Consider the following 25,593-nt stretch of genomic DNA (forward strand, 5'->3'; position numbering starts at 1 on the left):
GTAATCAGAAATCAGCCAGACTCTTTGAACGAGAGCTTTCATGATCTCTGATGTACTAGCTTCACTGGTAGGAAATCCCACAGAATGTGTTTCTTCTGCATCTCAGCTGCACCGGTCTGTGACCTACAAGGGTCACAGACACACTCCAAAGCTTCCATAACTCTTCAACTAACTGTCATCTTCCGGCTATCAAGATGCATTGAGTATGGTATCCAAGTCTGAGACAATGCTCATATACAGTGCTCCTTTGTGATGTTTTTGGTTACCTCTACTCCGTGAGCAAAATTAAAAATGTTTGAGCTTCTTGGATGTGTATTGTATTCTGTCAAAACGACAGATGGCATTCAGATTTTGCCGTCACAATTTAAGAAAAAAAATTGCCCAAAGATGGAATATATACAGTTAATGCAACCACAGATTTCAAATAATTTGCATTCATATACCTTTGCTTTGCTAAGCTAAATTATCCCTCCTAAACAATTTTTGAAAGTCTTCCTCTATGGTTGGGGAAAAAAGTAAGTGTTAACCGCTATAACGGGGCATGACTGCCACCTACTGTTAAGCAGCACGCTTAAACACGCCATTTAATGTTTTTTGTCACATTTCTTTTGCCAAGACAAAGGTTGGCAACAAACTGGGATGGGATCTACTTTCGATTCCGAACATCAGGTTGACAATAACTGTTCCAGATCAAAGCATAATCATGTGTTAGAATGGCCAAGTAAAAAACAAAATCTAAATCAAGCTGAGATTCTCAATAAACCTGAAGCTTGTTCTTCACAGTTGCTTTTTATTCTTTTTGAAGTTTAAGCTATGTTACAAAGAAAAACTGGCAAAAAAAAATCCCCTAAACATTAATATTTCATTTTTATTCTGACAGCTTGCTAAGCCCAGATGTGCAGTCATTGTGCTTGGTAAGCTAACCCAGATCTTAAAATATAAACACACAACAAGGATGACAAAGAATAAATTCCAAAAGCATTAAGAAAAATGGTAACAATAAAAGCAGGTATCAAGCAAATTGAATCCAAATTGATAAAATATTAAAAACCAGACTAATAAGTGATGGAGTAAAACTTTAGGAAGAAATTATGCTAACGAGTCAAAAAAATAATGAGTGCAAAAAGCTGGAGGAGAAATATGAGTAGTGGATTGTGAGGATGAATGGGAGATGTATCTCTTCCTTTGTGAGCGTTGATTACAGTGTCAGATCACAGTCCTTTGTTAATCACAAAGCACGCAGTCCTTCACTAGCTCTCCACTGCAAAAGAAATGTAATCAGACAATTATTTTCATACACTCAGGCCAATTTGCAACGTAATTGTCTAGCTCCACTAGTTAGGTGTCAGTTAATTCATTTTGGAGACTATTTTGTCTCGCATATAAAGTGAAAGTTTGCGGAAGGAACAGGTAATAGATTTCTGACCGATTAAAAAAATGCACACAGACAAATAAAGCTTTTCAGAACTCACTCTCTTTCTGTTTGTGTTGCAGTTTCAACTTTTTTTCCCATCCTCTGTTCAATCTGGGGCCATTATGGCATGAGTTGCAACAGAGGACATAATCAATTTCCTGTTTTCTCAGTTCATTAAACTGACTGATGCAAACAGACAGTTGGTTACTGAAAAGCTGCACAGGGATACACCCTTTTAAACAGGTCCTTAAACACAAATCCTAATACACATAATCTGGCTTTAAAAAGACTAGAAAGAATCCACAAGGGGAAGAGATGAGGACTGTTTCACAACAAAGGAGTAATGTGTCATCTTTACATGTTTAGCATCATATTTTAAAGATATTCCAAACAAAGTGCTGGACCCCACCGCGAACAACAGAATGCCCAGGTTTGCTGTAAGATCATTCAAAATGGACTTTCACAAACCTAAAAATGGAATCTAATAAGTACACCTAAAGTAAATGCTGAGACCTGAATAGGGCGGCAGCCTGATGATGGTAGGATTTCAAAGACCTTTTTACTTTAAAGGTACTTAACCTGCAAAAGAATTGTTGATTTCTGTGAATGTATAAAATCAGTTAAACCAGTTTTTATAGTTGTATTTTTTAGAATGCTAGAAAAAAAGCCGTCATATAGTTCAACTAGTTAATGGTCTAATAGTCAAATGAGAAGCAGCTGCAGCAAGGGGCTGCAGCTGAAAGGCTCCACACCCCCAGCTTCACAGCAAAATTAAGCAACACATTTCCTCGTACTCCTGCTGGCTGCAAAGTAAAATCAGATCGCACTTGCTCAAAAATCACTAGAAAAAGTTAATTCAAGGGCCAGTCTCTTCATAAAAACAAGGTTTCATTGTGTGTAATCAGCCAGAAACTAGCAGAGCTCCTGCTAACTGAAATAGGAGACCTACGGTATATTTCCATGGTAACTCCAAGGAAAGTGTTTTTGAAGTTCCTGCTGGGATTTCTTTATAAATCCTTAAATGTCTGCAACAGTTTTATATATAATTTAAACAACCATGCACACATTCCTAGCTAAAGGGAATTTAGAGAGACCAGTTAACCTAACAGTCATTATTTTTGGACTGTGGGAGGAAGCCAAAGTACCTGAAGAGAACCCATGCATGAACAGAGAGGTTGCAGGCCAAAATTTGAATCTAGGAGATTCTTTCTGCAAGGCAACAGTGCTACCAACTGCACCACCTATGCTTTAATCTAAACCATCCCCATGTAGTTCCAGCTTTAAATGTATGGTTGTCATTCCAGAGGATGATCCTTTACCCTGATCTCAAGCCCTTTGCAGCTCCTAAAAGGTTTTCTTTTATAGTACATAGCCCCACCTATCTTATTAACTTCCACCAGCTTCATTGCCCCTGGTAAAGAAAAGCATCCCCACTGCATGATGCTGCCACTACGTAGCATTTTGCGTGTAGCCTGAACACTTTTCTCCTGTTTACTGTATTTCCTGCATAACTAGAGGCAAACTGCTAACAGGACTGCTAACAGGGCCTCTTGTGACTTTCTCAACCATGAATTTTCTTAGAGCCTCTCTTTGATAACAGCCTGATTTTTGCAGTGCAAACGTTGCCCAGCGAAACATTTTCCTACCTGAGCTGTGTATTTCTGCAGCTCCTCCAGAATTACCATAGGCCTCTTGACTACCACTTTGATTAATGCTCTTCTAATGCCCTAAAATTCATCTTACAATGTATAATTTCATTTTACAGGGGGGTAAATTGCAAAGATCTATCAACTCGAGCCCTAGTGCAAGGGGCCAAACAGCGAAGGACGAGCTCTGGCCGGCTGCAGGCTGCTCCAATGGAGATGAATTATTTCCTCTGTGAGCAAATTGGGTTTAGGCTGCGCTCTGTCGGATCGAGACGGGGTTTTGTTCCTCTCACTTAGAGGGAAAAGTGTGAGTAAGCACATAAAACCCAAGACTAAACAGGATCCCCAAATGTAGTTTTGTTATTGGACAGATGATTTAATAACCAGGACATGAAGGTAATCTGACAGTAAAGGGAAAATAATAGGATTGAGAAGTTTAAAATCACAGGATGGTTGTGATAGTCAGCTGTTAACCATCTGTCAAGAGCTGTGGAGGTTTGATGACGACCTCTCGGGTCACAGAGAAGACACTGACACCCCCCCGCACACACACAGAATCTAATATGCCTGCTTTAAGCCACCAAGGGTCACAGTTCACAACGGAGACAACAGAAACAAAAATAATCTTTCACAGCCCCCTTCTGTCCTGTCCTGCAGTGTTCCTCTGACCCCTTTCTCATTAGTCTCAGCAGAGGTGACATCTAGTTTTACATAGACATTTCTTTATGTTGTTTCTTTTTGTGAGGCTCTTTCTTATTCTTTTCAGACACAACTAGTATCATTATTTGGTTTGGTGGACAGCACATGCCAAAGATACAAGTGCGGAGAAGACAGTTGGTTTTTTTTCTCTCTGTTTATGTAGAAGATAGAAATTTCTCTGTTGTTTTCCATGCCTTTTTTCAAACCACACTAAGCAAACCACTGCCTGTTTGCTCCTCCCTTTTAAATTTTCCATCATTATTCACATTGGTCTCAAAAGCTGTAGAGACAGACTGTAATTTGCAGTTAGTTATTGTCAAGTGTTTTTGAGTACAAATCTGCTGCAGAAGCGATCAAGAAGCTCGCCTTCAAACCTCCTCCTAGGATAGTTTCCAAATGCAACACTTCCTGTTAGTGTTGGCAAGGAGACAGTCAGAGACTGACAACATGGAGAAGTGAAGAAAGACAGATCAAAATCTGTCTTCAAACATGCATTAATAATTGGGCTTACGTAACTATATTACTGCTTGCAACAAAAATGTATTGCAGGAGTATCTAAATTCCTCTGTTTGGTGGATTATATTGTTTAGATCATAAATCCAGCGCTTATGTGTTTCACAAAGCTGCCCATGTGCGGGAGAAGTAACCCTCGGGTCAACTTGTGAGTCAGCAGAATCAATTTCTCTATGTCTTTATCCTCAAAGAAAGTCAGTGAAAGCAGCAGTTATGAAGAAATTCACAGAGCTAGGACAGGTACATCCTCTGATCCTCTCACCTCCTACATCCCCCCCCCATCAAATGGAGAACCTGGACGTGGGAGGGAATGTGCACAAGTGTTTGCGTGTATGCAGAAGCAGGAGTGGGTTGGTGTGCTTGCTGTTTACTCGTCTTGCCTCTCATGGAGCCCTCTCCCTCTGAATAGGTGAGGATCGGTTTTATGAGCCCTTAACAGCCAGCACTCAGGCCAGATGGTGTGCTTATCAGCTACTCTGTGTGTCTAAGTGTGTGTTTGACTGCATGTGCTTGTGTGTAGTGTCAGGGAAATGGCAAGAAGTAAATATTTGTCAAAAGCTAAGAGGCATCTGGTTGTCAGGGGGACTTTAGAGTAACAAGACTTGCTTTAATCAAGCAGCGTCCTTACAGATACACTGCTGGACATCAATTTTAGAGATGCAGAGGGAGGAGAGTCTGGATGTTTTAATTTATTTCTCTTGGTCATAGACTAATAGAAACACTGGATCTATATTAAAAGTCAATCTGCTGGCTTATCTGGATTTTCCCTTCAACTTATAGGTAGGGATGATTCAGTCTGATCTGTTGGACTCCAGATCAAGTTATTTTTTAAATAAATTTCATCAGAGTTTCTGATGAAACTGAGCTGTTAGTCTGCTTTTTTGATCATGTCTGCCAAGCTCCCAGAGAGCCTTAGATGTGTCTATTATCCAGCCTATTTTCATCTTTAATGGCTACCACATGGCTTTGTTGATCTGATTGATATGATTAGTCACAAACAACGACTGAATTGGCTGCTGCAGTTCTTGTTGACCTGTTCTTTGCATATGGTGAAATATACAGAGAAAGCTTTGTGTGTTGGACAAAGTGTTGAGTTTAAGGAAAAATAATTATTGATTATAAGCATTTGCCACATAATTAACATTATTAATGAGTCATATGATCAGAACAAAGAGTAAAAATGCTGACGTGAGCCTAGCATGTTGATCTAGGTTTAAATCCTGACTGCTGCTTTCTGCATGTTTTGCCTGTGGGTGAATGGGTCCTCTAAGGGCTCCTACATCTTTCACTCAGTCCAAAACATGCATGTTAGAGACTTTGACAGCTCCAACATTGCTTTTTGGTGTGCCTGGGCATAAATGTTGGTTCTAAAGGTTAATACAGGCACACAGAAGGTATCATCAGAGTCTCTTGTAACTCCAAGCTAACAGCTTTGCCTTTGTTACAATGCTGAAACAGGAGGAACCCTTATGTCCATCTAAAATAGAGCACTACCTAAAGTTAGTCATGTAAGTAAGTACTACTATTTCTATTTGAAAAGTCACTTTCTGAAGTTTTTTTAATCTTCTTTTGTCTAAGGGTTGATGTGACCTTTTAATCAAATTTCATTAAAGGCATAACTACCAATCTCAGCTCCCTCCAGCAAATCCAGACAGAATCAGACCAACATTATTGTATTGCTTTACTCTCACTGCTCTCATAATTTGATTTCCCCATCCAGCCAGCAGCCATTTTGCCTGTTGTAGCCAGTTTAGACAATGATGTGGCTAAAACTTCCTGGTGTTTGTGTTGGTGCCATGATAAGTGCTCTTCTATTTACAAGATACACTGCTGATGCTATCTCATGCCGCTTTAGGTAAAACATCAGACAAACATGGCACAGTGGCTATTGAAGCACATAATATGGAGCCAATAATGACCTTCAAGCCGGTCTCAAGATGGTTGTAAATAAAGAAAAAATAAAAGCTGGAACTACTAACAGTTCACTGACTTGAATCAGACTTAACCTTAATCTGAACACGGATTCTCATCTTTGCTTGGACATCACCAAGGATTGTTTTGTAACTGCATAGGTTAACACCAAAAATGGAAATTTGCATGAAGTATGTTTTGTTTTGCTCCTGCGTCACCCAAACACGCATGCACTCTGCAACCACAAGCGCTGCAAGTCTGATTCTCCTTCCACTTGTTCTGTTTGGATGCACTAGCAAGGGAATGTGACCACGAGGTGAGACAACCAGTCACCATGGTAATGAACCATGCTGGACCGTCCCTCAGGTGATCATCAGCTTTTGCTACCATGGCAACAGCCATGGCTCCCTGTAGTCTGCCGTACTAGGGTATAGCAGGGAAAACACAGAGATCTTGTTTCATAGGGGCAACTTATCGGTCTATAAACTTGCTGGGGTAAATGTGCATCAACCACATCAAGGATGTTGAAGTTTTTCTTTTGTTTGTATTTCAGTTGTGTAGAATAAATTTTACAAATTTACACAACAGGGAATGTTTTTTTAAGTCCAGCTGTCACTTTGTTTTATTATTTATTTTTAGATTAGCATACACAATTTATATGTTTTTATAAAACCCTAGTTTTCTCTCTTCCATATCGCTTACTCATATTCTCCATACAATTCTCCAAATGTATTAACAATTGACTGCTTGTTAACAGGTGGGACTGCTCCTACTGCTCTTGCATGTTTGTTTCAGCAGTTGTGACCGTGGAGAAATTGCGCCCTCTAGTGACTTATTTGTCTCATTTCACTTGCTTTTATTGAAGAGCACTGATTTTTTTGGTTACTGTCCCGCCATCAGTCAGAGCAAAACAAACACATGCACTTTGCTCCCTCTTGTGGTCACAGCAAAGAGAAGTGAAACAAAACATTTAAATTTAAAAAAATCTCACTTCTGGACTCGTTGAGACATGTGAGAAAATAAACTGAGAAGTGTGTTAACATGAAAGACATTTACTGATGACTAACAAGGTGTTTTGCTTGAATCTGGTCTTGGAATTAGACAATATTTCAGCTGAAAGTAACTTATTCTACAATTTGAAAGGTCTTTTTTTGGAAAATGTGTCATTGATGTACCCAAACTGGAAGTGAAGGTACTTGACAACAGGAAGTGCAACGTCCTCCCCTGAGCTCTGAAGGATGGGTGGAGTTCTACCACTTCCCACTTCATACTTCTACAAACACGTCCGAAACCTTGCAGTCACGCTTTATGTATCATTTCCCCACAATCTCTTCGAGACACACAGAGTGGAGAAAATTCAGACTGCACTGTTTAAACAAGTGGAGTCTGATCCAGCAGATGCTCTGTGTGTGTGCATGTGTGTGTGAGTCATGGATACATTAAACCTAGTGTTCCTGTAATTAACCCCAGCTGAGAGCGATACTCACCCGGGGCGAGTGTGTATTAGATAAAAACCTAACTGAACTTCTGTCCTTCATTACTGCTCCTCGCCTTTATCTCTGCCTCTGACTGCAGGCTTATATTAGATTAGGCAGCTGGATGTAACTGTGTACACTACATTAACAATCGCATCCAATACGTAGAGCACAATATAGTCGACAGCTCATTAAGCCTGCAAACAGCGTCCATGTAACTAATCACTGCTTCTTTTCCTCTGTGCTGCAGACCAAGGCCTCAAGTTTTAATAAGCTCCCACCTAAAGTAAATATACCAGCCAGACATTCAGGCTCATGTTTGTTCTTTGGCCACAACTCACCATAACTGCCTGCAACATAGAAGTCACACAAGGAGATAAAGTAAATGCCAGGTTCCAGAAATAGAAGCAGCCCATTTGCTCTTTTCCATGATGGGGCCATCAGATAACATTTACACCTGCCCCCAAAAAACTCGGCTGGACAAAACTAAAAGAAAGGGGATTTTTTTTTTTTTTTTATTAGAACAAGGCACTCCTCGGAAAAAGGTTATTTTATAATATTAAACGATAAAAATTACCCATTTAAATGTTTTCCCTCGTTTTGACCACACAACAGCCAGTCAGTCTGAACCTCTCATATATTTTCAGAAGGGAGCATTTTGCAGAAGAAACATGTTCATCTACATCATGTTCTGTGATTGTGACACGTGTCAGATGTTAACAGCTGCTCTGTTTGATCTCAGGACATAGGCGGTTGGAAAAAGTAATTGGAGAGTATCAGTGTTTCATTAGCAACAGCTGGCTGCAGACTCTGTTATTAGCATAGATGAATGTACAAACAGGACATAGTGTCCAAGCAAGAGCAGTGGACCAGATTGAAAATCCAGCAAGTAAGTTATCAGAGAGATCCACAAATATATTAGCTGGTGACCATAAGCAGATCATTATTTATTTAGCTAAACAGGCCCTGACCGTCGAAACATCAAACGTCTTGATAAAAGTCAGAAAACCAAAACTCAGATTTTTTTTACAGTCAGCTAATGTGCTAAACAATGACAACAAATTATGTGTGGACTTTATTACTGATTGAAGAAGACTCAAATCACAGTTAGCTATTTAGTGAGAGTCTGTGAAAATTAAAGAAGAAATCTAATTAAAACAGGCACAAAAGAGGTAAAAAGCATCTGTTGATGAAAAGTTGAAACATGCAGTTCACTCACTCTGTAAGACAGGAATAATATAGTGAAAGTGCTCTATTTTATCCTTTCAAGTTTTTAAACTCTGTCATGGGTCCTTGTGGATTTGGAAACATTGACAGCCTTTTGGTACAGTGGATCCTTGGTATTTTTCAGCGTTATGAACAACAGCCACCCATGATAAAATCCAAGAAAACTGAGACCCCTCCAAAATGCTCATAACTATCTATTTCATTTGTTCAAACACCAAATGAATGCCAAGTAAAAAGAATGCCACTCCCTGATTGGTTGCTTTGCAAATGCCAGCCAATAAGATTTAAATTTTAATTGTGCAAAGATATTTCAGCTTCATCAGCTGCATTTTCTTTTGAACACTTAGAGGAAAATGGCGAATAGCCAATAAATAATTTCAAGTTATGTTTCACAGAAAAATCTGTCAATACATGAATGCATGAATACTGAACTGCAGGGCTCTACTGTAATCTCAAAGGTAAATTTATACAGACTTACATGGAAAATCTGACTTTAGTCATGTTAGTTGTCAGTTATTATAACGTAAAAGAAAGTTTAAAACCCTATAAATAACATTACATTTCACTGAATAGAAATAAACAATGACAGTAGGATGGGCAGGAAAAAACTAAATATAATGCTGTTTTTATGCCTTTCTATGTTACAGCCTGAAAAACTGTAAAAAAGTTGTAAAATAGAGCAGCACCAACAAAACTTCAGAGAAAGCTACAAAGTCATTTTACGTATTTTTTCTCATAAAAGCCAATAAATTCAGTTAAATGACCACTGTCAATACCTACATAGAGCATGACTGAAGCATGACATTTTCTGTTTTATCCTACTATTGATATTTTCATTTCTAACCCCTTCATATCACTGAAGAAGTTCAGAAAGATGTTCGTCTTTACTGCCGTGTCATTTCTAACTAGAAAACCTCTCAGGATCACTTGGTTTTTCTATATTTGCTCTCTTGAGCTGTGGATAATAGAAAAAGCAGACAAAGTACTACAATATGAGTGCAGATCATATAACACACCTCCACCAGTCATATCACTTTAACCACTATAGCTCGGACAATAAGAATAAAAATATCGTTTAAAAGTACTTTTCAAACTTTACTTAAAAGAAGCAGCAGACAGCTGTACTCACCACAGTTTGCGCGGCATCCTCTCTAAATATAAGGAAGCTTTCTTTCCTCTCTCCTCTACAGCCCCTGTTCATCTACTTTTAATATTCATCCCCACCGCCACTCCAAGACAAATCAGATGCATGTGTTTGCACACACACACACACACAGACACCCCCTCAGACCGCACACATCCACCGGTTTGATTATGCAGGTATTAATGAGGTGTTGTGTGTCCAGTGAAGGCAGAGAGAGCAGAGGGATTAATGGCGGAGGGGAGTGCAGACAGCTGGAGAACTGAGGCAGAATAGAGAGCAAAAGAGGAGGAGAAAACACACAGAGAAGGACAAAGCAAGAAAGAAAGAACAAGATAAAACCGGGAGACCTTTAAGTGAGCAATCCATCTGATGTCTGTGTTCCACTGGCCTTCCATTCTGCCCCCTATTTCACCTTTCTTTTTTCCCCCTCTTCTCTTTTTGTGTGGGCTTTACCCCCTGTGGATTTCTCCTTGTTCATTTTTCATTAAGAGTTAAGGAAACCAACAGCCGACTGAAGCTTGGAGTTCATTTCAGCTGAAAAACTGAGTAATGGAGCAAAAGGGCTTTAATAATGGAAGGTGCTTTGTTTTACAAAACCCAAATCAAAAATACATTTTCAATATTTAAAATCTTTGTTGAACAATGAAGAATTTTGCAGATAACAGATTGCACACCACCTTGTGTCTGTTCATATCCTTTTGAGCTTGTCTTTTCACCACAGTGCTCTCCTCTGTGCTTTTTTTTTATTTATTACCTGGATCAAACATCTGGACCACTCACTCACACTCAGAGCAGCAGCTCAAGTAGGAGTCACGACTCACTCATTCATATTCAGAGCCACTCCAGATCCGGCACTTGGGCTGGGTGGGGAGACACCGAAGCCCATTTCTGTGAACATGGAGGACAAACGAGTTCTGCTTGGGGTTCCACACCAACCAGGAACCTGTTTGGTTTCTGTTTAGAAACACAGCTGTGCCGAATGTGCTGTTTTCAGGGTTGTTGTCCTTGAGGGATTTGGAGGCTCAGTACAGCATTTTAATAGTGTCCCATAGGCATGTTCTGGATTATTAAAGAGTTCAACTTTGACTAATGATTTTCAGCAGCCATGCTGACGATAAGATCTTTTCTCTTAATGATGTAAAAATCTTTGAGATGTAGAAATACATCTAGAAATCACAAGGAAATAAAAAAAGGACTTTTATTTTGTTCTTGATTTTTAAATAGGTGTTGTTGTCAATACATGTTGAGAATCAATTACTGTGGATGCACTGAAAGCAAACAATACTTGAGTAGCTAGGACTCTGGGACCTTCAATAAACACTGTAGTAGTGTTGTGTTGTATGAGAAAATATTAAAGAAAATATTTGGTTTGCCTTAGAAAATAAAAGATCCCTTGCTAATTTAATTTTGCTTCCAGAAACAGATTCCTTTATCAAAACAAGGTGAATTCCCCTCACATATCTCAGAAATGTGGAGGTACCTGCGTAGAAATTAGAACGTTCTGCTGAGAAGCTACATCTTATTTTACACCCATGTTATAATAGCTAAAATTCCACTGTGACTACAGCAGAGGATAATATGACATCTGAAGAATGCAGACAAAACATAAAAGGTTTGAATGTTAACATAGTGAAGGATGGTTAGGAAAGTTGTGTTTTTCCTTGGGCAGACGGTTTTTTCTGTGTGTGTTAATACAAAACCCTCCACAGAAATTCACACAAAAGCCCCTTGCAACTCATCACTAGGGCAACCTCCTTGAGCAGGGCCTGAGAGAAGTTTGCCTTAACAAACAGGGGCTGCTCTCAAACAGGAGTCCTCCTGAATGTCATGCAAAGAATCATACCGTTGTCTGAATGCTCACCTGTACTCAACCTTTCCTATTTGTGAACCACAATCCAACCAAACAATCTTATCTGTTAAGAAATGTTGATTAGATGATGTCATAAACTTAATTCAGTCAAGGCGAAGTACAAGAGCCATCTGTTTGTCATCTGAGCGAGGTCACAGAATCAGACTCCTGCAAGAACCAAACATAATTCAGACCGCCTAGCAGCAAACAAATAAGACCAGTTATATAAAACTGTTTTTGCAGCTCCATTATGTTAAATGAGACTTTGTCAAACCCTGTGGGTGAATTTCTATTTTGGTAGCAGTGAGTGGCCACAATGCAACTCCCATGCAGCATGCATGTGGGAGTAAACTGCAACAACTAGCAGAGATCCAGAGAAACTGACATCATCCTCGACTTCGGTAGCGTTTGAGCCGAGAACGCTACCGAACACTGTCACAGCAACGAGTGTCTTGGTGTGATAGTGATTGCCAGAAAAACACCTTTCATTCCAACTGATGGAACATTTAGGAAAAAGTGTTATAAGATTGCTGAAGTTCTCTCTGTGCCTGATAAGGGCAAATTAGGCGTGACTTTTACTCGACACATGCTCTAATTTCAAAAGCGGGGAGGGAAAGAGGGAAGGAAAACACGTAGTTAATGTTTCACTGATGTGAGACTGAGAATGCATCCTACTCAGAAGATTGAGCGCAATCTTGTGAGTAGGATGTGTGTATTGATTTCAAGATGTCTTTTCTTGTGGGTTGTTTGAGTAAAAGACACAACACTAAACAGTCTGAGAATTTTTGTCAGAATGCTGAAAGTGCGAAATGGAAGGAAAGACGGAAAAGCTTGTTAGTTACTGAAGTTTGGTCAGAAGGTTGGTGAGCTGACATACATCAGTGCTTTCCAGGAATTATTCCCAGAAGCAAATTACATCTATTATGCATCTTTATGTGGCAGACAAATATTGGAATATCAAACATATAAATCTTAAGCATTGAGGAATTCCTGCAATCAGGATATGAGGAAAGAACTTACCGTCCTTTCAGTGCAGACAAAGTGGACTTGTCAATCCTGGAGAAGAAGTGGGAGAAAAAAAAGGCAGACACACAAAAACAAAAAGGAAATATTACTGATTTCTCAAGGCACCAGTTATAAAATATTAGCTCATATTTTATCTATAGTGAAACAAAGAAATATGAGGACCTAGATTTAGAACCTCATTTCCACGAGGCTCTTTTAAACCGCAGCATATCTTATCTTAATTGATGTGGCTCTTCTCTGGAGCACACGACAGGCCGTATAAATTTACATGCCTTCAAATATTGCACCGCAGCCACAGTAAGCAGCTCACAAAAGGTGAAAATGAATGCACTAATTTTCAATGGTGCAGCAAAGCCTGAGGCGCAACCACTGTACAGGCAAGAGAATATTTTTGATAAAAGCAGAGGCAGAAAGCAGAGTCAGCTTCGCATAACAAGGTTATTTCACTCCAATCTGCTCGGACCGGTTTTGAACGCTCTTGGAGTTTATAGGGGCCTTCTTCTTGTTTCAATACATGCTGTTCATACCATAAACATGGGAAATCAGGACTCTATTTTCACATTTGGGTTCACTTGCAGCTTTCTGGTAAAAACATGGTGAGGGTAAACATTAAAGCTGTTTTTTGTTTGTTTTTTTTTACCATTCATGTGTTTCTGGATCCCTCTCTTATGTTCCTATCATTTCTTATTCCATTAATCTGAAGAGCAAACTGTTCTGAGCGACAAACTCAGAATAAATGCTCTAACGCAGAGCACCTAATGCCAGTTGTAGCTAACCATGTAAACACACAAAGCATTCTATGTTTACAGCTGTAGCTGCTAGCATCAATGCTTTAAATATTATTTGAATGTCTTCCAGCTCTCAGGGATATCACAGATGGTGACGCATCGCCATAACATCAACAAAGACTCACACAAAGCTGATATACACTAAGCAAGGTTGGTTACCTAGATAATAACTCTTTATTATAATATATTCAAATCTCAGGGAAATAGGTTTACTCTTAGGACAGTTAATGAAACTTGTAGTTTAAGATTAGGTCAAACATTTAGATGAACTACATTGCTAAAATGTTCTTCTGCTTCAGATTCAGCAGCAGTGAAGTCAAGATGCCCCAGTTGTTAATTTTATTTTCTGAACAAGGTTCCAAATATAGAGACACAGGACCTAGCATACTAAGCTAACAGTCTGAGACTTAATGTATGTTCTTACTATTGCTTTGCATGCCACATACACTGTTTTGCAAAAATATTTACGTCTTGAGTTTTTCATATTTTGTTACATTACAACTTCTGAGGGGTTTTTTTGCAAAATTGGAAGGTGGAAGGAAAAGCCTACATTCTTTTACATATAGAAATCTGAAAAGTGTTTCGTGTTTTGAGTTCTGTTTGCTCCAATACTCGTAAATAAAAGCCACTACAATCAACTAGAAACTATACGTATTCATATTACTCTCCATAGAAGCCTGATAATGGAGAGTTAGGCTATCAGACAATTTCCCAAGTTTTCAGCATCTCACAACTTGGGATACTGTCAGTTCAGTCCCTTATCTAAAACTGTAAAGTGTATCATACAACGTCATACCTAAAAATGCATGAATGGGCATGTAATCTGACAGATTGGGCTAGCAGAGCATTAATTAGATTAATTAAATAACAGTCAAGAAAGTCTTGGTAACTCTGGAGGAGCTGAAGAGATGCACAGCATCCTCTAAGTACCACAATTATCAGTCATACACTCTACAAGTCTTACCTTTAGTGAAATAAAAAGGAAGTCATTTATTTCAAGAATGTCATAAATGTGGATTTCCATGAAAAAGGTAAACATGTGGAAGAAGATGCTTTGGTCAGATATGGAAGTAGTGAGACTTTGAGTGGAAAAAAGTAACGATGCACATTAACTTTGTCACATCAAAGCTTATTTATGTGTTAGAAAGGCTCCAACAATGTCCAAAATTAGAAACACTTTCCATTCAATCTGAATGAGATTCTGCTAACTCATAAAAAAGAAAGGGTTAAGATGTCAATTAAGAGAAGTACAAGAGAAGCAGACAACTAAAGGAATCAGCAGTATTGACTCGGGGAGGCAGTTATAAAACACGTTCCACTTTTTAGATTTTATTTCTAAATAATTTCAAAATCATGCATTATTTTCCATCTTTTTTATGACTAAGTTCAAGGATTGGGGTTTTAACAAAATGTGAAAAAAATCAAATAAATTTTGAAAAACTCTTGTAGATGGATGGCATTTTAATGGTTTAATGGTGTCTGGAAGGAATGTGGAAAAACAGAACAAGTACATCAGGAGGCTACTTTCTATAGGCTGTAGGCGCTTTCATTTATCCTTCACCCATAGGTCTTCCTCATAGAAGATGAATGTCACAATGAAAAACCACCATTTGTTGAAAAATAATAAAGACCTGTCTGGTGAAGCTACAGTTGGAGATTTACATAGTTTTCTTGTAATGTCTGAGTTATATTATTTGTTTCCTTTTCAATGAAGCTTGTTTTTGTCAGTCTCTTTACAACTTGTTTAAGTCAATTTCTTGCCACCTGTCAGAAGAATGTTGGGTCTGGTTCTGCATGAATATTTCAGGAGCCCACTTATTTCAATATTTTTGTGGCAGCATGAACTACAGCTTGAAGTCAGTGCAGAGTTTATTGTGTTGTTTAAAATAGTATAGTACATTTTATACAATATTTGTGCAGTTAGCATTGCATATAGAACATATCTGGAATAAATCTTACAAAAGTAAAATATAATCTTCTGATTACTCATGTTCATTTTGTTTTAAATATTTGGGAATAATCAAGTTATATTTGTGCTGTAATTCTGTTTCTAAACAATCTATTACAGTAGTGAACTACAATAAAAACACAGAATTCATCAAGGGTGATTTTGGAGATTTTAATAGCCATTTGTAAGTTATGTGTATATAAGGCAGAGCAGGCAAAACAATTTATCCTCAAATGTTCGTAGTTCAATGCAAGAAAGAGGTCCAGTCACTGGTCATGCAAATTTGGGATGAATTAAAATTTGCCTTCCACAGAGCTAGTTGGATGTTATGTGAAAAGTTCTCACAAATAAATAGAAACAGGTCTAATTAAAACACAGACAACATCATCTTAATGGTTAAACAAACTGGGTTATTCTCACTTTTTTATGAACTTGAAAGTCTTCTTTTTCGTAGGTGGCACTTTAATTGATGCAGAAGAGTGAATCTGAACTGGAAGAATTGCCATTTAATAATACAATAATATTTACTCATTTACAGTATTATCATCATGTCGATATTTTTTGGTTATGATTGGGTGGGATCAGCACTGGTACAAAGGGATATTCCAGAATTTGATATAAACATCCACACAAAAACGATGGACTCACAAAAGAACATTTCTGTCAACTATTTTCAGAGTTTCTTAAATATTTCTCTAAAAATTTGCTTTACTCCAATTGGTTCTAACTAATAACTGACGTCCGTTATATATTTCAGCAGAAATATTCTATTAATCTTTACAATGTCTTGCGAGTTTGTTTTGGTTTGATATCTCTAAACACAATAGTCTGTAATTACCTCTGCCACATGTAATGTGACCCCCACCTCTATCTGATACAGGTTACTGCAACCCGTCATGCAGAATACACAGTTTTGGCTTAGATGTGGGTTGTTGTGGAGTTGCTCTGAAGCACGTGCTCTGAAGCAACGTGTCACAGTCCAAAAGGACTTTCAACAAGGGAAACGGCACAACAACCCACTCCATCCAACAGTGTGAGCCTATAAAGCCCTAAAATGGGCTTCCTGGCAGCTTCCATGGTGCTGCATTATGGGAACTTCTCCCAGGCAGGAGAACATTAAGAGAGCTGAGTGTCCTGGCAGGACAGCAGCAGCAGTAGCAACAACAGACAGCAGTCAGACAAAGCAGCCTGTTGACCGCTGTAATCCCCCCCTAAGCGGAGACGGCACAGAGTGAAACAGCAGTACATTCTCACAGAAACACAAGCAGGCTGACAAACAACAGGACAAAGTGTTAGAGGTGTGACTATAGTGACACAGCCCTCCACCCATCCTTCCTTTTCATGAGATAAGTTTACATCTGTGCACCACCCAGAGCTGCACACCAACACCAGCCACAGCAGATTGGAACAATGTGTATCTTTTAAAAGTGAGTGTGACCATAGATATGACATGTGTATGGTCACAGCCGTGACCATACACATGTGAAAAAACATCATAAATAAATAAAATCGGATTTGGATCACTTCAGGATGCAGTGTGAACATGGTCTAAGACTCTCCTCATGTTGTTTCTGACGAAGAGCGGTTTATTTCTGCAAAAGGCAGCAGGAGGAGACAGAGGAGCTTGATTTTTTTCCACAGATTTGCATATTTGTTTTAACTTTGCCTGTTTTTACGTCACTAATTGTAATTGTTGAGTTTCAATTACTTTGTTAGTCACAGCTGTGACCATACACAAGAACAGCATGAAACATAAAAGCAACAACATACCATCCAAATCCACTGAATGTGGCACTTCTTCTCCTCCTCAGCATTTTGTCAGTCTGACCTTCTCAGCCTCTTGCTCTCAGCCTCCTTCCTTTGGGAAATGCTCTGCTGTCAGTCTCTCCTCCTCTCTATACTACGTGCACTTGCACTTTGTCTCTATCTGACCCAATCTCTTTGCCTCCCTCCTTCTCTGGTCTTTACTCTATTTGCTTTCTTTTTCCACTCTCTCTCTCTCTTTCTTCTTATTCTCTCTCACCTGCCTCTCTGGGGCTGGTCGTTTTCCACTTTCCCACTTGACCAGTCAACGACTTTCCTGCAACACTGCTTGCTCTTTGGCTTTCACAGCCTGTTAAACTTGTACACACAGTGTGACACACTGACACATACAGGTATACCCATGTCAGCAGAGGGGAGGAGCGAGGTAAGGAGGGGCCACAGCCTCCATCTGACTCTGTGGGTTTGTTTCCCACACACACAAAGATCTGTGTAAACAATGTGGCTAGGGACTCTAATCATCATCATCAACACTGCAACACGTTTTTGTTTTGGTCATCTTTATACACCTGGAAACATGGTTACTGTTATGTAAATCATAATGATGGCAGTGATGCATTCATGTAAAAGCAACAAAGAAACAAAAATAACAGTGCAACCACATAAGTTCATACACTGACCAGATTTAAATAAACACTTTCCATGCATAAGAGATTAACTTTATATTCTAATCTGATGTGAATTGTATTACTAGACATATTCATGTAATACCAAACTCCATATGCAATTATAGTTAAGTTTGTAACCTATTTGAAGTATGTTGCAGGGGACTGCATTAAGTGGAGTGTGTTCCACAAAATTAAGTTTATTAGTCAAGCAAAACCACAAGCAGAAGATATGTGCAGGCTATATGTAGCCAGAAACCTCACACACTCTGACCAAAGGGAGTGTCCTTCCTCACACCCTTCCTCTTCACTTCAGAGGTCTCACTTTCAGGGTTGCAGCCGGTGCACTGCCAAAGAATAACTGAAGAGGTTTCACAATAGTGTTGACTCAAAACAACTAAAATCTGTTTTTATTTTTCTGAAGCGCCACCCTTTTTTTTTTTGTCTCTGTCAAACATTAGTTTCACAGCAGATAGATTAATATATCTTCTGTGGATTGTTTGTCTATGCAGTCACTCACAAGGCCATGAGTGCACTTCATCTCATTTTGGCAAGTTAGTATCATATATTAAATGTATTTTATTGGGATTTTATTGTCAACTAAATCAGAAATGTCACCATTTTCAATGTGTTTTACATTTAAAAATATATATATATATTGTATGAGTTGCCCTGAGGTAAATCACTGAAGAAGCTTGTTTCACTTTAATTCCTCCTGCAAGTTTTATACACGATTCGACTAATCCTTTGTATCTATGTAATGACTATTTTGCTCATTCATCTTTGTAAAACCACTCAAGCATACACAATCAGATTGTATAAGGCAAATTTGTCAGCAGCAATTTCATCTTGTCACAAATTCTCATTTGTACTTCGATCTGCTGTTTGATTGTGTCAGTTTTACACAAGTCCACACCAATCGCGTTTTGAGCATCAGGCGCGTCTAGGTTACATTCAAGGTCTATGTGGAGGCGCGATGAGGGCCGTTGCGGCGCGTTTCAAGCGATTTGAACCGTTTTGAGCTTTTGACACGTCAAAAGCGCCGAACGAGTCCAACGGAAAAGAACGGGTAGAGCTGACGCGCCTGACGAGCCCTCCACGTGGTTTTTGATGCGCTTAACGCGTTTGGTGTGAACGCACCATAAGCAGTGAATATCATCTAAACTATTCAGTTCATCTGTTTGCTTTGAGTTGTTGTGCTGCTGGAAGGTGATCCCTTGACTTAGTCTCATGTCTTTTGCTTATAACCAGCTTCTCTCTTTCTGGTGAAGAAAAAAAAAAAAAAAAAAGAATGGCCACTGCATGTTGCTACCACCATCATGCTCCACTGCGAGGTCGGTGTGTTCAAGATGTGACCAGCTATTCACACCATTTTATATGTAGACTAAAACGTTCAATATTGGTCTGACTGGATCAGCTTTTTCAGTTGGTTTGCTGTGTCCTTGCATTGCTCATGGCAAACTACAAAAGGGACTTCTTCTAGCATTCTGTTGCCACTGCATTTTGGCTAGATTTATGGGGTGCATGACTGCTAATTTTCCTTTCGACAAATTCCCCCACCTGAGCTGCAGATGTCTGCATCTCCTCTAGAGTTAGTATGGGGCATTTTGGCTGCCAGTTTACATAGATGGTCAGATGTCATTTTCTATCAGAAATTAATTGTGAAAATGGAGAAAACTCATTAGTTTTCTCTTTTTCCATTAGTAAGTGGTACAACAGTAGTGATGATCTTCGCTAGAATTCAAACTAGAAATATATAGGTTATGACGTTAGCATTTGTATTAGTGTGTGTAGTTGTTTTGATGTTCACTGGGCCTCAGTTCTCTCACATATCATACTCTCTTGTCCACCAGTTAGGACATCCCTTGAGGATCTTATACTGTACTGTAAAACCAAGACTTGAATTCTGAAATGCGGTTTATGATTTAAGGTTTAATGTGGGGATCATTTATAAGCTGTACCCATTTCTGTTTGGGACTCAACTAATTTAAATTTGTAAGCACATGGTGTGCTTCCACAGAGCTGCATCAAGGCAGCTTCCTCTATCTTTTCCAGTGTATTATTTTAAATATTTGATCTTGGCTCAATTCTAGTAATTGTCTGCCAGTGACGAAGGTTAAGAAGTGCAGAGACTTAATGATTGAGGGAACCTGTGACCGAAATAACACATTTAAGATTCTAATGGTAATTAGGGTTTAATTTTTAACTAAATTAACATAAAAACAATAATTGCTGGAAAATGAAATGTCAGATAAATAGTTCTGGTACAGTCTAATGCTTTCTTGATCATTTTCAATGAAATTATTTATGTGGTTTCCCTTTGCCTTCGAAATAAATAAGTTTATTGCTATTGAAAGTCGATCTCTATAAGTGTGGGAGTACATGACTGAATGCCTCCTTAGTGTGTTGTGGGGTTGATGTGCACACATGCACACGCAGAGGAATCAGTCTGACACTAAGATTGTGAATATCATTATGAGCAAAAGAAATTAAATAGGAATGGGGAACTGAGAGACTGCTGTTAAAAAAATCAATATCTGTGAAGTGAGAATGACAAATCTGAATGTAGACCTCACTCTCCCTCTAGTGGTTTACAGGTGATAATGTTCATTAAAGTCCAACTGTGAAAGAAAATGTCAGAGGGAACATAGCCCTGAAATCCTACGTGGTAACAAAGGGTTTTAAGACCTAAATGCTTCTGAAATCATGGTTTTCTTCACTCTTAAAATGGAAGAACATTTTCATCGGTTGCCACTACATTGCGACTAAACTGCAAATAAATTACAGCAGACAGAGCACAACAGCAAAGGTTGGTATCTTACAGCATTTGTGCTATTACTTATCATTTTTGCTTTAGCAAGTTTTCTAAAGCAGGTAAAAATCTATATCAAACTGCTCAAAAAATCTAATTTATAATATTGCAAAACACACAAAAGTTAGTCAGCAGAGGAACGCAGGATTACCACAACATGATTGGACAGGAGCAATATACAACCAAGATTATTGTGTTATTACTTTATGCAGAATTTAATTGATGGTGCAAGGTTAGGGTTAGGGTTAGGTGCAGTGTTGGGCTAGTTTGATGCATTACAGGTAACAGGTAAACCTTCTATGGATGCAAACTCGACTAAAAACCCACCTGTTTAGGATTGTATTTGAAACGTAATCAATTAAACATTTATTGATGGAACTTGACTTAATGTTGTGTTTTGATTGTTGATTCTATCTTGCATTGTGTTTCTGTGTTTGATATGATGTAAAGCACTTTGAAATGCCTTGCTGCTGAAATGTGCTATACAAATAAAATTTGATTTGATTTGCTTTTTTGATTGCTTGGTATGAAGTTACACCTAATATTCTTACCATATACCTATGATAGATGAGCAAAATGACATTGAGAATAAAACTGCAGTAAGATACCATTCTATCAGTATTCTGAGTGGTACTCTAGGCTTGGTTTGCTGCTTGTGTTGCTATGTAATGTCAGGCTGCATGTTGTAGACTCTTTCATATGGTAATAACACTCTAAAAGGGTTACTGACCTTATCCTTCACCAAACCCTGGAGACCGAGGTAGCATTACATGATGCTACAGTTTTTGAAATGTTACATTAAAATATGTTATTCTAAACTTTACCCCTTTATAGCATCTCTTCTTTGGGATGCTACAACTATTGAAGGATATCGAAAGGACTTTAAAACCAAATGTGGTTTATTGTGACAACCCTAAATAAAGCCCAGTGTAACCCATTGCTTTCAAATGCCTTCCTTATTAGTAAAGAGTATTGTTGTGATTTTCATTGTGACTCCAGATGTTCTGTGAGGCCTCAGGTTTTTTAGAGGACATTAGTGAACACACAGCCTTATGAAGACCAAGGAACACAGCAGGTTAGACAGAAAGATGTGGAAATGTTTAAAGTAGAGTTAGCTTATAATTCATATAATATCAATAACCTGGAAACTGAAATGGTATGGCCTAACTACAAACCTATAAAGACATGGATGCTCACAATCTGAAGCAGCAGAGCTTTAATCAGTGAAGCAACCAAGAGTAACTAGTAACTCTGGAGGAGCTACCGATATCATAGCTTAGGTGGAAGAAATGCTTACATCAAGGGTTCTCAAACTTAAGGACACTCTTACGATCCTCAAACTGATTACAGTTTAAAGCTGCATTTTGTACTCACTGTAGGAACTATCCATTAAAAAATGATCCAATCGGGCGTGCCGTGGTGGCGTAAGGGGATAGCGCAACACATGTTGGGAGGCCTTGAGTCCTCGATGCGGCCATCGCGGGTTCGACTCCCGGACCCGACGACATTTGCCGCATGTCTTCCCCCCTCTCTCCTTCCCTGTTTCCTGTCAGCCAACTATCATATAAGGGACACTAGAGCCCACAAAAAACCCCCGGGAGGGGTAAAAAAAAAAAATGCTCCCAATCTGTTCCATAGAAATGTAGACTTGATAGTAATTAAATTATATAACACATTAACATGGGACACATTATTCAAGCTACAATTTAGCTCAATGTCTTTTTTTTCAAATATCAAATCTTAAAGCTTCCAAAAATTAACAGAGTAAACACTGGATCAATTCAATTGAGCCTATTCTCAGTCTTAGCCATCAGTTTAAATACTTTTTAATTGGTTTAATGTTAACACAATCAATATATTACTTATTTTGCCTAATCAAATATTTGCTTTGGTCTTTATTACATTCAGTTGATCCAGTCATCATGAACCTCAGTAACTTCCTGAATAAGTGTGAAAAATGAGCCAGTCTCTCACAGCAGTGTCTCTATTCTCAGAGGGACGGATGACAAACGGAAGCTCAGATCATCTTCCACTTGTAAATGAGCCCTGTACTTATTCTTCATTACAGTCAGAGTTAAAAATGATGATTCACATAGGTAAAGGCGAGCAATATTTGCATAGCCTCAGCAACCCATGACAGTAATTTGAGAGAGAGAGATGACTTGCCTGATGGAATCTGGCCTTCAGTGCTAAGTCACAGAATAACACCAAGAGCTGCTCCTCTGCCTTACCATTTTCTGCTACAGCTGGTGAAAATGTATCATGCACCCAATCCCAGACATCAGTGTTGACATCAGTGAAGTAACAGTTTAAGTGCTCAAACAGGGACATTGGGTTCCTTTTGACATTCCTTTGTACATCTTTGTTATTCCATCTTGCATCCTTCTTCTCTATTGGTCTTCATAAAAGCAGTGATTTTGTCTCTGACATAAAGGATAGTAGACCTTGGATTGAGAGGTTGAGGCTGATCAGTATGTTGAAAATGTCTCCAAAATTTGCCAAGCTGGAAACACATTTCGAGTCAACAAAAAATTATGCGGTATTGATTTTTCTTCTGTCATGAATTCAGGGATTTTGCTGGACTGTGTCATTGAAAAAGTCACTCCAAATCTCTCTCCTGAGACAGCCATGGTATCTGACATAGTTGTGCGTCATATCCATCATTCAGATTTTAGCAAAGTTGACCAAACAAACATGATTGCAAAGCTCTAGATCACAACTACCACACTGGTATTTGGGATCAAGATTTGGTTTCGTCATATATTTTTCATGTCTTTATAAGCCAGCTACGTGCCACAATCTTTGCATTGATAGATTTATTCCATGATGCAACTCCGTGTTTTTTGCCAGTCATCACTGCTGCACCATCCACATAAATTACCAGATGGTTTTCTCTTTGCAACTTTAGAAATATTCCTGTAACAACCAATTCAGTGCGGGTTAGCTGTGCTCAGTCTTTACATGCATTCATTCAAAATCGCTATAGTTTTTCAGTAAAGAATTGCAGACATGCACGAACCTTGAATCTGTAGTCAGCATCTGCGAATGCCAGTAAGTCAAGACGAGAGTTATATTTGATGAAAGCAGAATAAGAACAAGAACTCAAGGTAAAAAGAAATACAACAAATACTGTTGAGGATTGATCATGAGTGACTGAATCTAACATAAGACATACACAGTCACTACCCAATTAGCTAATCTCCACGGTAATAAAGGACATTAGAATGGAAATAAATGCTATTTATGTTTCTTTCAGAATAAGAAATGGCATTTTATCATTACACTGCTGCTGAGATTTTAAAAAAAGTGCTTATTTTTACTTAGTTTGACTAATTACAGCGAGTTTGAAACAGCCACAGTAATCTGGTTCAGATAACTGTAGCTGCTTTGCGATCTTCTTGTGAGTATGTTGACATTTATAAGACAACTCTAGAAAAAAAAAAAGAATATTAATCATCTCTCTTCACTTTGTCCTCAAATGGGAAACATGCGCTCGCACCAAAACAAACGGCACATTTTCCGTGACCACAAGTGTTGGTAAGTGGGCTGAGTGACGTCACATCAACCAGTTGGGCAATGTCTTCAGGTCACTGTGCAGGCTGCTGCTCTGCTAAGTGCTTGTTAGAAGGACACACTGATGCCAACACTGCTCTGTGCGATCAGTGTCTTTGCAAGAAGTGAAAGAGGTTTGATTTTTCACAAAGTTCAGACGGAATAATACACTGACTGGTATCATGCCTGCATGGTGCACTTTGTTTGAAGTTTAATGATGCACAGGCAAAGACGGGTTTAATGGGTTTGCTGTGTCCTTTATGATTCAGAAATAGACGTGATGAGTGTGAGATGTCAGAAAAAAGTATTTCTGAACAAATGGTTTTTATTAATCTCTGCTCTGTGTTGACTTTCTCTAGTGCAGGTGTGAGTGTAGGTGGTGGAGAAAAGTGAGAAATAAACTGTGACAAAGAAAAATAAAGGTAATATTTAAACAGCGGATCTCAAAGGCACACAAATTTAATATCATTTTTCACAATTCTTTAAGTGTCAGTATGTTCGTAATTTACTTAAGTCCATAAGTATTCAAATTTTATCAGAACTTTATATAAATCTGTTTTATGCTGAAACAGACTGCAGCATAAAGCATTAAAAATGTATGCACTTTAAGAAAGTTTCTTATTTTAATCACCTATAGACCCACAAGAATTGAGCCAAATTACAAATGGATAAAATAATATTTATAATGTGAAGTAAATTCAAGAGCTTGTCATTTCCTTTTTTTCTCAGATTGTGATAAGAAAACTTTTGAATCCGATATGTCTGACCTCTGGTACAAAATAACATTGAGTATGTCTGAATGGCCAGTGAATGGTTTTGTAAATATGTGTGTTTTTAGAATCTGTGACCAATGATTAGTCCAGTGCACAATTTGTGATTGGTTGGAAATAGGTTTCATGATCCTCAGTTGGTGTTTTGAAGAATTTCTGTTTAGTGTAGAATTACCCACCTCAGTTTTTTCATTCCTTAAAATAATAATGAAAAAGCCTTCACTTTAACACTGAATGGGAAGCTGTGAATTAGACTGCTGCACCATTAACCACACTTATGGCATCAGTATTTTCTTACAGTTGTTACACTGCAAAACAGAGGAGTGGAAACCCACTCATCATTATCGGGACATATGTACATATATAATGAACAGAAAGACTTTTTAGGAGGAT

General features: G+C 38.5%; 1 protein-coding gene across 5 annotated transcripts in view; it reads right to left on the bottom strand.

Annotated features, from left to right (window-relative positions):
- rap1gap2 (RAP1 GTPase activating protein 2) overlaps window positions 1–25,593 on the bottom strand; it is a 93,801-nt gene that overhangs the window by 59,967 nt on the left and 8,241 nt on the right. For 2 of the 5 annotated variants that reach the window (XM_014472086.2, XM_023351545.1), the window contains exon 2: window positions 12,899–12,934. The exons of 1 other annotated variant lie outside the window; for it this stretch is intronic. In XM_014472086.2, the coding sequence (XP_014327572.2) occupies window positions 12,899–12,934 (36 nt within the window). Of the gene's footprint in view, window positions 1–10,014; window positions 10,101–12,898; window positions 12,935–17,410; window positions 17,712–25,593 lie in introns of those variants that run through there. 2 more of the 5 variants (XM_023351548.1, XM_023351549.1) reach the window with 2 other exon arrangements.

This window comes from Xiphophorus maculatus, chromosome 18 (genome assembly GCF_002775205.1).
Source record: "Xiphophorus maculatus strain JP 163 A chromosome 18, X_maculatus-5.0-male, whole genome shotgun sequence".
NCBI classification, from domain to species: domain Eukaryota; kingdom Metazoa; phylum Chordata; class Actinopteri; order Cyprinodontiformes; family Poeciliidae; genus Xiphophorus; species Xiphophorus maculatus.